Consider the following 14,090-nt stretch of genomic DNA (forward strand, 5'->3'; position numbering starts at 1 on the left):
CAGATATCAGACACAATTTTTTAAATAAGATACCCCAATGATGATTGTGGCTAAGTTTGGTTAAATTTAGTCCAGTAGTTTCAGAGAAGTTTTGTGTACGACGGACGAAGACGGATGAAAAGTGATGAGAAAATCTCATTTGACCTTTCTGGCAAGGAGAAAATCGTCCACAACTGTAAAACTTGTTAGAGATATTGCTGTTATTAATTTACCTATAATATAATTTTTTTCAAAATCTGACAAGAATTGTACCAGTGAGAGCACTAACTTTTTTCATAATTTGAATATTTCCAAGGGGTATAACTCTTCCTTAAGGTGACCTATAGTCAAGGATCAGTAAATTTTTCATTTTGAGATGATTGAAAAGTTGGTTCCCCTTTTTAAATTGTTGATATTGATGTCAACTTGACTAGATTCATAGCATCAACAAACTTGTATTGCTGTTTTTCATCGCATTTACTAAGTTAATGTCTTACCATTACCTTCAAGAACAGTTAAGGGAAGGCAACAGCTATTGACAGTTTTAAATTGAAATGATTTTAATGACTGAAAAAATTTTCTTAGACATTGCTAACATTTCTTTCGATTTGATGAAATTAAAACCGGACGTTTTGCAAAAAAATTAAAGTATGAATAATTCGGGATTATCAAATTGACAGGAAATCACTGTCTTTTAAAATTTTATTACCTTTAAAAGCGTTTGAATATAAAAGATAATAGCATGAAACCAATTTGCATTTTACTATTAATAATATTATTTTGGCTGAAGACAATTTCATGCATGCGTATGACATAGTAAATAGAGCACATATGTTACTCAGGAAAACTTACTTTTCCTGCATCAAAAAAGGTTTAATTTTTAAATCAGAGTTGATGATTTGTGAAAAAACAACTTTTGTACTAAATCCCAATTACTTGTTTAGGACAAATAGCTTTCATCTTAGGACATGACTGGCAAATATGACACTTTCCTAACCCTTGCCTATAGTTTCAGTGTTATTTGGTCTCTTGTTGAGAATTGTCTCATTGGCAGTCATACCACATCTTCTTTTTAACAATAACCAGTTATATCTTCAAGAATGAGAAATAAGAATGTGTCCCATAGTAAACGGATGACCCACTCACACTATCATTTTTTTGTGTTCAGTGGACTGTGAAATCATAGGCAACGTGTGTAATAAGTTTCAAGTTAATTGGACTTCAACTTCATTAAAAACTACCTTGACCAAAACTAACTGAAGCTGGACAGACGGACGGACAAACGGACTGACAAACAGACAAACGGACCCACAGACCAGGAAACATAAATGAGGCATAAAAACTAAATGAACCATAACTGAAGGTACATGGCTAAAAAATCTCCATGGATATGAGATGTGACAATGCTCATACAACTGCATACCAAATACCATTGACTTATCTTAAGTAGTTCCCTTTAAACAAACCTAAACACAAACTAATACATGTAAACTATGCAAAAGTTTCAAAGTCAATAGACCATGACTGAAGGGGTGGGGCCAAATATTCTCTATGGAAATGAGATATTCCAATGCTTATATAACTGGATACCAATTATCATTAACTTACCACTAGTGGTTCCCCATAAACTGACCTAATCACAAACAAATACATGAAAACTAAGCAAAAATTTCAAAGTCAATTGACCATGACTGAGGGGGCAGGGCCAAATAATCTCCATGGAAATGAGATATATGCCAATGCTTATACAACTGAATACCAATTATCATTAACTCACCACAGTAGTGGTTCGCCATAAACTGACCTAATCACAAACAAATACATGAAAACTAAGCAAAAGTTTCAAAGTCAATTGACCATGACTGATGGGGCGTGGCCAAATAATCTCCATGGAAATGAGATGTGCCAATACTAATACAACTGCATACCAAATATCTTTGACTTACAAGAATTGGTTCACCATAAACTAGACCTAATCACAAACTAATACATTGTTGACGGTGCTGAAAACTGAAAACCTGTCATAAATAAGCTGGGTCTAACTTTTAGAAGCTGAGAAAAATGTTATAAGAAAATACAGTCACTAAGACATAAGGAAATTGGAAAACAGTATCACACTTGCCCCTCCTTTTGAAGGGTGCTAAAATACAAATTCTACAGGCTAGATTTTATTATGTACTATAGATTACTTGCCTGTATTTCTACCGTTAAATCTATCTTTCCTTTCACACCATATCTAAAATTAAACAAAATTGCTTTACTGATCATGATTGAATTTTACATTGGAATTTTTCAGATCAAGGTTTTAAACATGTATCAAATAAAATAAATGATCAATGACCAGGTCTAGGTCAGTTTCAGATAAAATAAAAAAGAAGATGTGGTATGATTGCCAATGAGACAACTCTCCACAAGAGACCAAAATGACACAGAAATTAACAACTATATGTCACTGTAATTCAACAATGAGCAAAGCCCATACCGCATAGTCAGCTATAAAAGGCCCCGAAATGACAATGTATAACAATTCAAACAAGAAAACTAACAGCCTTATTTATATAAACAAGAGGCTCTCAAGAGCCTGAATCGCTCACCTTAATTCTTTTGGTTAAATCTCTCATCAATGATAATTTTGGCTTTTCAATTTATTTAAATGTTTTTTGGATCGTCCTATTTTCTTCAAAAGCCAAAAAAAATAATCATTTTCTCCTATGTTCTATTTTAGCCATAGGAGCTATGTTTCTTGACATACAAGGAAATAAAATATAAAATTTATACTAGATACTCTGAAACTCATTTAGCCTAAGTTTGGCTGAAATTGATACAGCAGTTTCAAAGGAGAAGATTTTTTAAAGTAAGTCAACATGATGAACAAATTGTGAAAAAAAGTCTTTAAAGGGCAATAACTCCTTAAGGGGTCAATTGACAATTTTAGTCAAATTGACTTAATTGAAGATCTTACTTTGCTGAACATTATTGCTGTTTACAGTTTATTTCTATCTATAATTATATTCAAGATAATAAACAAAAACAGCAAAATTTCCTTAAAATTATCAATTCAGGGGCAGCACCCCAACAACAGGTTGTCTGATTCATCTCAAAATTTCAGGGCAGATAGAAATTGACCTGATAAACAATATTACCCAACGTCAGATTTGCTCTAAATGCTTTGGTTTTTGAGTTATAAGCCAAAAACTGCATTTGACCCCTATGTTCTATTTTTAGCAATGGCGACCATGTTTGTTGATAGATCATAACTTCGGATACAATTTACAAACTAGATACCCTAAGGAACATTCAGTTAAAGTTTGGAAGTATTTGGCCCAGTAGTTTCAGAGGAGAAGATTTTTGTAAAAGATTACTAAGATTTACGAAAAATGGTTAAAAATTTACTATAAAGGGCAATAACTCCTAAAGGGGTCAACTGACCATTTCCGTCATGTTGACTTATTTGTAAATCTTACTTTGCTGAACATTATTCCTGTTTACAGTTTATCTCTTTCTATAATAATTTTCAAGATAATAAACCAAAACAGTAAAATTTCCATAAAATTACCAATTCAGGGGCAGCAACCCAACAACAGGTTGTCCGATTCATCTGAAAATTTCAGGGCAGATAGATATTGACCTGATAAACATTTTTACCCCATGTCAGATTTGGTCTAAGTGCTTTGGTTTCAGAGATATGAGCCAAAATCTACATTTTACCCCTATGTTCTATTTTTATCCATGCCGGGTCACCAGCCACATTTTTTAAACTAGATACCCCAATGATGATTGTGGCCAAGTTTGGTTAAATTTGGCCCAGTAGTTTCAGAGGAGAAGATTTTTGAAAAAGCTAACGACGGACGACGACGTCGACAAACGACGGACGAGGAACGCCAAGTGATGAGAAAAGCTCACTTGGCCCTTTGGGCCAGGTGAGCTAAAAATACAAGTAGACGTGGCCGGGTACTTTGTACATCCCAACAACAAAAAGACACTAGAAACAGATCTGAGAGTACTCGCGGTTAACTGACAGCTAGTTCAAAGCCACTAACAACTAATAAAAAAATCATGCATCTAAGACTAAAATATCAATCTGTACACATCCAACATCCAACGGATTGAGTGTAAAGACGTCATTAACAGTCAGAGAAAAACATGACCTTGTGAAACAATGAAATCATCACATACTGATACCAAATATTGTTGACTTATAGCTCACAGTATCAAAGAAACAGACTTAATCACTAAAACTTGACATTGATGAATGAATCATATAACAAGAGTCTGTCAGACTGACAGCAAACAGGATTTATTAACATTTATTTGTGTCCTGGCATTTTTCAATATCACAAGAACCATAACTGAAAGGTGAAAGTGAAAATCAACAATATCAAATGTGACCTCTATTCATCAGTAACAACATATCAAAATTTGAAAAGCTTTGGTTGAATGGTTCAAGAGTAAATGCAACAACATGACTGGAAACGCAATTTTTCAATCTTTCAAGAACCATAACTCCTGAACAGAAAAAGTGAAAATTGCCATTATTGAACTTGACCTCAATTTTGTCATAAGTTACAACATATTTGAAAAGCTTTGGTAGAACGGTTTATGAGTAAATGCACAGACAATATTTGACTGCCGCACGCCCTGCAGCCCCGTCGCCCCGCCAACCGCTGTACATCCCCAATTCAATAACTGACCTTTTTGTCACAATAATCCAGTTAAAAATTGTTCAGGTCATATTAACCCTGCTAGATTGACATCTACACCTTCCAATAATTTAAATACAAACTTCAGTTATTTTACTGATCAAATTACTATGCAGTCTCTGTTGCTATTCATTTACCTTTGTAAATGAAATTCTAGAAAATTTAAAATGCAGGGGTGCTATATTCATTTGGGATCTATAAATATGCAGCCCCAGTGAATTACAAAACCTTTGTTAAATTCTAAATTTAAACAGGAGTGCACACGCTGAAATGTCTCGCCTTCTTTAATAATCATTGATATTATGTTGATAGTCTTTAAAGTCATATGAAACCTCAAATTAAAAAAAATGATGCATATGTTTTTTTTAACAAAATGGATAGTTTTCACTATTAAACTTATGTACATCAACTTTTTTCTGAAGTTTACTTTTTTTTTAATTGCTTTCTTCCAGGAAGCAATTCACCGACATATTTTCCGTATGCAAAGTGCCTTAGTGTGAACCTCGTAAAAATCTAGTGATCGCAATATGCATGGATCGGTCACTGAAATAAACACTTCTCTGGTTGTACATGTTAAACACGTGCTCAATATCCATGCTTTTTTGTTGATTGTTTACTTTAAGGTGATAATTGGTAAACTTCGGAGTCAAAACACAGCATTTAATGAGCTGCCATATTTGTTAAATCATAACAGACAGAGAGAAAAAAAATTGATGATTATATGATATATTTGCATAAAAAATAATAAAATAGTGCACAGAAGACTAAGTTTATGATACATTGTATATACATGTATTGGTTCACGAATTGGATAAACATTATTTTTCACCAGTCACTCGTTTCATGTGACTTTAATCAAAAGCTTTATTACTATCACATAAACTTAACAAGATCCGTGAAAATGAGGCCAAGAACATATAGGTACTTATATGTTATATAAGTTATGTTTATACATAGTTTGATTTTCTTTACACTCAGTAGTCATTATTTTAGGATTTTCCCAGGATGTGTATTTTCTTTGCTGTTGAGATGAAACAGATTTATTATCATATCTCAATCAGTTAGATGTGAAGTTTATCACATGTTCTTAACAGGAGGTCTAATTACATCAATTCCAATACAAATATACATGTCTTGTTAATTAGTGACCACTTGTGGCATTTGGCTTCCTTTGTCCTTTGTTTCTTGATACATTAATCTGGGTGCAGTTTTAACTCCTCCCACTTAGGAGTATCTCATTAAGAAGTTGTGTATTAAAAACCTGTGTATGCTGCCTTGAGTATCCATTTATTTAAATGCAGATTAAGCAGTTATAAGAATAATCTTGGCTCTAATTAGTGTTTTAGTTAAAAACTTGCTTCCCACCGACCCCTCCTTTCACCTTCAATATTGCCATGACAGGGGAATCAATCTCAGCACGGTTTATAGATTTCATTTATAAAATTTTATCACTGGTTGTTTCAAAAATTTCACTCATCCCCCAAGAATTTCTGGGGATAAACTGTCAAATTTCATACAAATTCATTCCAACACCAATTCAACATCAACACTACTAGGCTTCCTCATAGCCTCCTTATAGGCTTCATCATTGTCTCATTATAGGCTTCCTCGTAGCCTCATAGGCATGATAGCCTCTAGGCATGATAGCCTCATAGGCTTCCTAATAGCCTCATGCATTTATTTTTGAACCATCGTTCCAATTGAATTGGTGTGATATCAAGCTAGGGGTCTATACTTTGCTACTTTTCAGTATGCACATAGTTAGGCTCTTGGTTTAGGCATGGAGCAAAAAATTTAAAATTTCAGCTGAGTAGGTTCCCCAAGGGCCAAATTATAATTGTGCTGTATATATGTTACAGTAAATAGGTGAAATTAGGAATTACATGTAATTACTAAAATTTAGGAATTACATGTAATTCCCGATGCACTTAGTAAATACAAGTAATTCCTAGAACTGCCCAGTAATTACCAGTAATTACTGATTTTAGAATGAATTTTTACACCTATTTACTAACTGTTAAAACAATGTTGTAATATGGTCAACTGACCAAAAGTTATGGTAATACTAATAAGAAAATCAGTGAGTATTCAGCTATCAAAATTTTAAGGGTTTTGCAGAACCCATTGTCTCACCTACTTTTGCTGTGAGTCGCTGGCCCAACAAAAATAGGAAAAAAATTATTTATAATTTTCCTCTAGATACTATCTTTTGACTAGTTCTGTCTATCAAAATTTGTTAAAATTCAGAATGGTTTATGAAATCTAAACTTTAACTGCAGAGTGTATGTTATGTTAACTGGAAAAAAATCGTCCGTTTAAATAAGTAATATACGAAAAAGCATAGTTATTTTTACAAACTTTATTTCTAGATATTATCTTATGATCTTAAACAAGCTTCTGTCAAATTTTGGTAGAAATCCAGGATATTTTGAGAAAGTTATTAAAATTTGAAAAAAAATTAACCACAGTGTGAATGTAATGTTAACTGGCATAAAAACTAAGTCCCCTTATAAGTAAAATACGGAAAAACTTGATTTTATTTTTACAAAATTTACTTCTTGAAATTTATCTTTGATCATAAACAACTGAAGCTTCTGTTCAAGTTTGGTAGAAATCCAGGATAATTTGAGAAACTTATCAAAATTTTAAAAATATAACCACAGAGCGAAGAATGGAGTATTTTTTAATCAACAGCATTGTCCTATATTAGTTATCTTAGAAAGTCTTGCTGATTGCTGAATAAAACTACAATAGGGAACAATTTGACAATGATTGAATTTAGTAGTGTCAGTCCTTTGATTATGACCCGTGTATATAGCAAAATCCTAAATACACCGTTTGGTGGTGTGCCTGTCAAATGCGGAACGTACAGATAAGGTAATAGCTGAATATACTATTTGTATCGGTATCGGATTCGACCCGGAACTTGTTAATGATTGGCAATATTAATTATGCAGAAAACAAAAGGGTCTGGAGTGGTGTAATTTTTAATCTACACCATTGTCCTATATTAGTTATATATAGAGTTGAATTCTTTGATTTGTCGTTTTTACCCGATGACGGCTGACAAATTGGACCTCGTAATTTTAGTATTATAGATTAACCATTTTCCAGTTTCAATTCACAAACACTGAAGAGTATGCACTTTTAATGTGCCTTATAATCCTTGATACTTAAGGATGTACTTAGGTGAGGTTAGGTGAAAATTAATAAATTAAGAAGTTAAAATTGATACCATAAGCTGGTAGAGCATTAATTAAGGATAAAAATAAGCAAAAAATATTGATAGGTCATGGACCTCCTTTTTGAGATATTTGAGATTTAAAATATGGCGGGAAAAGGCTGACTCAGACTTTTACCTTATATTTGCATTGGTATTATAAGGTCTTAAAACAAAAGAACGAAAATTAAGAATCTTCTAAAATTGTGGTAATTGACCTTTCATGAGCTATTAAGTCTTATATGAAAAAATAAAGGGGTGTTATGGGGCAAAATATTTTACATTGTATTGTATGGAAAAACACCAAGGAGTCCGAACATTTGACACAAATTCCAAAACTTCACTTAAGTACATCCTTAAGTAAGCCCTAAAAATCCCTACCCCTTAAAATTTTGATATCTTGAATTATGTCTTTAATTTTTAAACAAATATATCAAGTTAGTAAATAGCTGTAAAAATGACAAAAAAAATCAGTAAATACCTGTAATCACTGAAACAACTAGTAAATACATGTAATTACTAAATTGACTAGTGATTACAGGTATTTACTGAAATGTTTAGTAATTACGTGTAATTCCTAATTTCACCTATTTACTGTAACATATATATAAAATAAAAGTTGTAATTAAATTATGATTTATGTTTAATTCAAACATGGATACCAATGGCATTGCTACACAATATTTCCCAGGAGTTTATTTACAAGATAGGTTTTAGCAGGAAAAATTAGGTTGATAATAATGTGAGCACTAAATCCTTAATTTTACATATCATGAGTTCAAATGGTGTGTTCTGAAAGAAATCAGGGGTAATTAAATTATTAAAATTACTATGAAATTACTATGAACTCATTATGTGTGACTTTGAGGATTTTGTTCACTGACACATTTATTAGCAAAATTGAAATATAGGGCAAAAAGTTACATCAGGATGGTTTAATTGTCAGGTCAAAGGAATTTGCAAGAAGAAATGAGGTTGGATGTTTACTTAGGTGTTAACACACATTTCCCTATTACATAATAGATTACCAAAGAAAAGATAAAGTATAAACAACAGACAATTAAAATGAGATAGTACAACATCACATCAAACAGAAACTATTACCCTAAAAAAATATTTACAAAGATCAGAATACAATGCAAACATGGAACACATGACAATTAAACATATTCAGGATCATTTCTGAGAATTTTGTATAAATAAACCAAACAAGAAATACATATACACCTCACAATCATGCAATACACTAAATATAGTTGACCTATTGCTAATAGTTTCTAAGAAACAGACTTAACCATGAAAACTATAAACATGCATTGATCAATGAACCATGAAATTGAGGTCAACAGGTCAAATGAATCATGCCAGGTAGACATGTACAACTTACAATTCTTCCATACAACAAACATATTTGTACTATTGCTTACAGTTTTAAAAAAAAAAAACAGACCAAAACACAAAACTTAACACTGAGCGATGAACCATGAAAATGAGGTCAAGGTCAAATAAAAGTGGTGAGACTGACATGTGCATCATAAAATATTTCTATGCACCAAATATAGTTGACCTATTGCATATAGTATAAAAAATGTGACATGTGCACCCTACAGTCCTTCCATACACCAAATACACTAGACGGTCCGAGAACACAATTAATTCGTAGTGCATTTCTTTTAGAACATAAATGAAAATAAAAAAAATCCCACCTGCGCTTTCTCAAAGAAACTTTTACAGTGTGTTGTACTACTTTTGGGACAAATTATATCAAATTTATAGAAAACTTCATCGCCTCTAACTCAAAATATGGACAATTTTATGTTTAGGGCGTCTTGAAATCTTTTGACAGCTTCCGAAGTGCTCATTTTCAACCTTTTTCAGCTGGACCAAATCACTACTTTCCTTTAAAATTCTGGACCCAAATTTTTTTACAGTGTAATTTCATCCCCCTCCTTGCAATTTGAGGCATTGAACATGGAGAAATAAATTTGGAAGGGGTATAAAAATTAATGGCAAGTAACCAACCCTCAACACTAGGGACTATATTTGTGGACAACGAAAATCAAGGGACGACAATGGTGATCTCGGACCTAATAGGGTAGAAAGAGTTGACAAATCTTAAAAAAACTTGGTATGAACAAAGTTTAATGTATTATAACACTGCTTACAAAGTTTCATGTCAATAGGATGTATATTGTAGACATTAAATTAAGTTCTATACTCATCTTTGCGTGTAAAATTTTGACGTTAAAATTGAAAAATTTCAACTATCAACATTTGGGGCTTTGAAAATTAAAATATTGCAAAAAAATACTTTTTAAATGCCTTAATATATAACTTATCATGTACTAAAAGCAATAGAGTACTCATTTGATTTATCAGACTTGGCATAATTATTCAAAAGTAAAATTTATATGAGCCTGCCCCTAAAAATTTAGGTTTTTCAATGAAGGGGAGCCTTACATGAAGATGTAATATTTTCCAGCAATTTTAAATTTGTGAAGCTTTTTGGTTATAAATAATCCTTACATATGTATTTAAAGTACTTTAAATGGAAAGAAAAGTTACAAATAACATATCATATTAGTTTAAAAGGGTCTTAGGCCAAGTAAGACTGGAAAAAATTTAGGGTCAATTTAGGCCTTGCCACATATTTACATTAAAAAGTGCATGTTGAGGCTATAAGAAATAAAAATTTGTGTCTTTTTTATCATTTCTATACTCATGTGACATGATACAACAAATCTGAACACAAAAAGACTCTTGCAATTAACTTTTCTTACAAGCAGTATGGGCTGAAACAAAGATTTTTGCCTTTTTAGGGAAAAACTTGCATGCAATTTATTCTCAACAGGCTTATATTTAAACCACTTGCTATCCTACAGAAGAAAAGAAATATATTATGTGAAATGAAACAGGTACAATAGACATTGTAAAGTGCATTTGATACAAATTTAGTGAGGTCTCTAATATGGACATCAAATTTTATATACCAAGTTCCCCACTATTGACTGCATCCGAACAAGGCGTTAGACAAGGGTCATTTATACAACACATTTTGCACATTTTATCTGAGATAAATTTCTTTTCTGTAGATTCAGAGTTCATAAATAAGTAAAAGAAGCAGATAAAGGCATAGAAACACAAATATTGACACATTAAAACCTGTCAGATAGAAAGTCAGGATGCCATTTATGCATCAATATTGAAAAAGTTATAAAATGCCTATTTTGACAATAAAATGCCAAAATTGGTCGTTTTTGCAGAAATTCTATAAAATAAAAGTTTAAATCCTTTAGTTTCATGCTATTTGACAAGTTGACACCATCAAATCATTAAGGGAAGTTGCCAGAGTACAAATTCTATATTTACAGATTTCACCTCTTAGGTCCGAGAACACAATTAATTCGTAGTGCATTTCTTTTAGAACATAAATGAAAATAAAAAAAATCCCACCTGCGCTTTCTCAAAGAAACTTTTACAGTGTGTTGTACTACTTTTGGGACAAATTATATCAAATTTATAGAAAACTTCATCGCCTCTAACTCAAAATATGGACAATTTTATGTTTAGGGCGTCTTGAAATCTTTTGACAGCTTCCGAAGTGCTCATTTTCAACCTTTTTCAGCTGGACCAAATCACTACTTTCCTTTAAAATTCTGGACCCAAATTTTTTTACAGTGTAATTTCATCCCCCTCCTTGCAATTTGAGGCATTGAACATGGAGAAATAAATTTGGAAGGGGTATAAAAATTAATGGCAAGTAACCAACCCTCAACACTAGGGACTATATTTGTGGACAACGAAAATCAAGGGACGACAATGGTGATCTCGGACCAGACCTATTGCTTAGTATCTGAGATATGGACTTATCCACAAAAACTTAACCTTGTTCACTAATCCATGAAATGAGGTCAAGGTCAAGTTAAAACTGTCTGAGGACCATGCAAGGAACGCAAATACCAAATATAGTTATCCTATTACTCAAAACTAGAGGCTCTCAAGAGCCTGTGTCGCTCACCTTGGTCTATGTGCATATTAAACAATGGACACAGATAAATTCATAACAAAATTGTTGATGTGTTTGTACATCTTACTTTACTGAAAATTCTTGTTGCTACAATTATCTCTATCTATAATGACCTTGGCCCAGTAATGACAGTGGAAAATATTTTCGAAAAATCTACAAAAATTTATGAAAAATGTTAAGAATTGACTATAAAGGGCAATAACTCCTATATGGGTCAACTGACCATATCGGTCGTGTTACTTATTTGTAAATCTTACTTTGCTGAACATTATTGCTGTTTACTGTTTATCTCTATCTATAAAATTATTCAAAATAATAACAAAAACAGCAAAATTTCCTTAATATTACCAATTCAGGGGCAGCAACCCAACAACTGGGCGTTCAATTCTTCTGAAAATTTCAGGGCAGATAGATCTTGACCTGATAAACAATTTCACCCCATGACAGATTTGCTCTAAATGCTTTGGTTTTTGAGTTATAAGCCAAAAACTGCATTTTACCCCTATGTTCTATTTTTAGCCATGGCGGCCATCTTGGTTAGATTACCGTGTCACCGGACACAATTTTTCAACTAACTACCCCAATGATGATTGAGGCCAAGTTTTGTTTAATTTGGCCTAGTAGTTTCAGAGGAGAAGATTTTTGAAAAAGATTACTTAGATTTACGAAAAATGGTTAAAAATTGACTATAAAGGGCAATAACTCCTAAAGGGGTCAACTGACCATTTCAGTCGCGTTGACTTATTTGTAAATCTTACTTTGCTGAACATTATTGCTGTTTACAGTTTATCTTTATCTATAATATTATTCAAGATAATAACCAACCAGGTGCTCCGCAGGGCGCAGCTTTATACGACCGCAGAGGTCGAACCCTGAACAGTTGGGGCAAGTATGGACAAAACATTCAAGCGTGATACAGCTCTGAATTTGGATTGTGATCAAATTTTTGACATTACATGGGTTTTTTTTACACAAAACAAATGTCAAGATTTTACAAATCAATTAAAGATTTCTTCTTCAAACTTTTTAAATCTAAAATTAAATAGTTGACACAGCATAGGTTTCTGACACAGAATGAATGTGGTCTAATGAACTTAAAAGTTATTTTTTGCCTTTGAGCAATTCACTATGCTGTTGAATATTAATCCTCTCAAAAAAATTGTTTGAGGAAATTTTCTTTTTATTTATGAAATCTGAAATGAGAAAAATTTAAACACCCCCCACTCATCAGCAACATTTTATATTGGCAAATTTCCAATGAAGTTATTTACATAAAGTTATTGGCAAATAAAAATAGAAAATGACATCATAGTCATGTCTGGCAAATTTCCAACATATATTATCAACTACTATTTTATACAAAGAAAGATAACTCCAATTGAAAATTAATTGCTATTGCACAATATTGTGCAATTAGATATTTCTTGCTATTGTGCAATACTGTGCAATTGAAAATTTCTTGCTATTGCACAATACTTGATATGGAATCCTGATTTGGACCAACTTGAAAACTGGGCCCATAATCAAAAATCAAAGTACATATTTAGATAAAGCATATCAAATAAGCCCAAGAATTTAATTTTTGTTAAAATCAAACTTAGTTTAATTTTGGACCCTTTGGACCTTATTGTAGACCAATTTGAAAACTGGACCAAAAATTAAGAATCTACATACACAGTTAGATTTGGCATATCAAAGAACCCATTTATTCAATTTTTGATGAAATCAAACAAAGTTTAATTTTGGACCCCCATTTGGACCAACTTGAAAACTAGGCCAATAATTAAAAATCTAAGTTCATTTTTATATTCAGCATATCAAAGAACCCCAAGGATTCAATTTTTGTTAAAATCAAACTAAGTTTAATTTTGGACCCTTTGGACCTTAATGTAGACCAATTTGAAAGTGGGACCAAAAATTAAGAATCTACATACATAGTTAGATTCGGCATATCAAAGAACCCCAATTATTCAACTTTTGATGAAATCACACAAAGTTCAATTTTGGACCCTTTGGGCCCCTTATTCCTAAACTGTTAGGACCAAAACTCCCAAAATCAGACCCAACCTTCCTTTTATGGTCATAAACCTTGTGTTTAAATTTCATAGATTTCTATTTACTTATACTTAAGTTATGGTGCAAAAACCAAAAATAATGCTTATTT

At 32.2% G+C, this 14,090-nt stretch overlaps 1 protein-coding gene across 3 annotated transcripts in view; it reads right to left on the minus strand.

Moving 5' to 3' along the window:
- The window catches only part of LOC139529102 (DNA replication ATP-dependent helicase/nuclease DNA2-like), a 233,316-nt gene that overhangs the window by 126,030 nt on the left and 93,196 nt on the right, over positions 1 to 14,090 (minus strand). For all 3 annotated transcript variants that reach the window (XM_071325376.1, XM_071325377.1, XM_071325378.1), the window contains exon 13: positions 2,173 to 2,215. In XM_071325376.1, coding sequence (XP_071181477.1) covers positions 2,173 to 2,215 — 43 coding nt within the window. The remainder of the gene's footprint in view (positions 1 to 2,172; positions 2,216 to 14,090) is intronic.

The sequence above is a fragment of the Mytilus edulis genome, chromosome 6 (assembly GCF_963676685.1).
Source record: "Mytilus edulis chromosome 6, xbMytEdul2.2, whole genome shotgun sequence".
Lineage (NCBI taxonomy): Eukaryota > Metazoa > Mollusca > Bivalvia > Mytilida > Mytilidae > Mytilus > Mytilus edulis.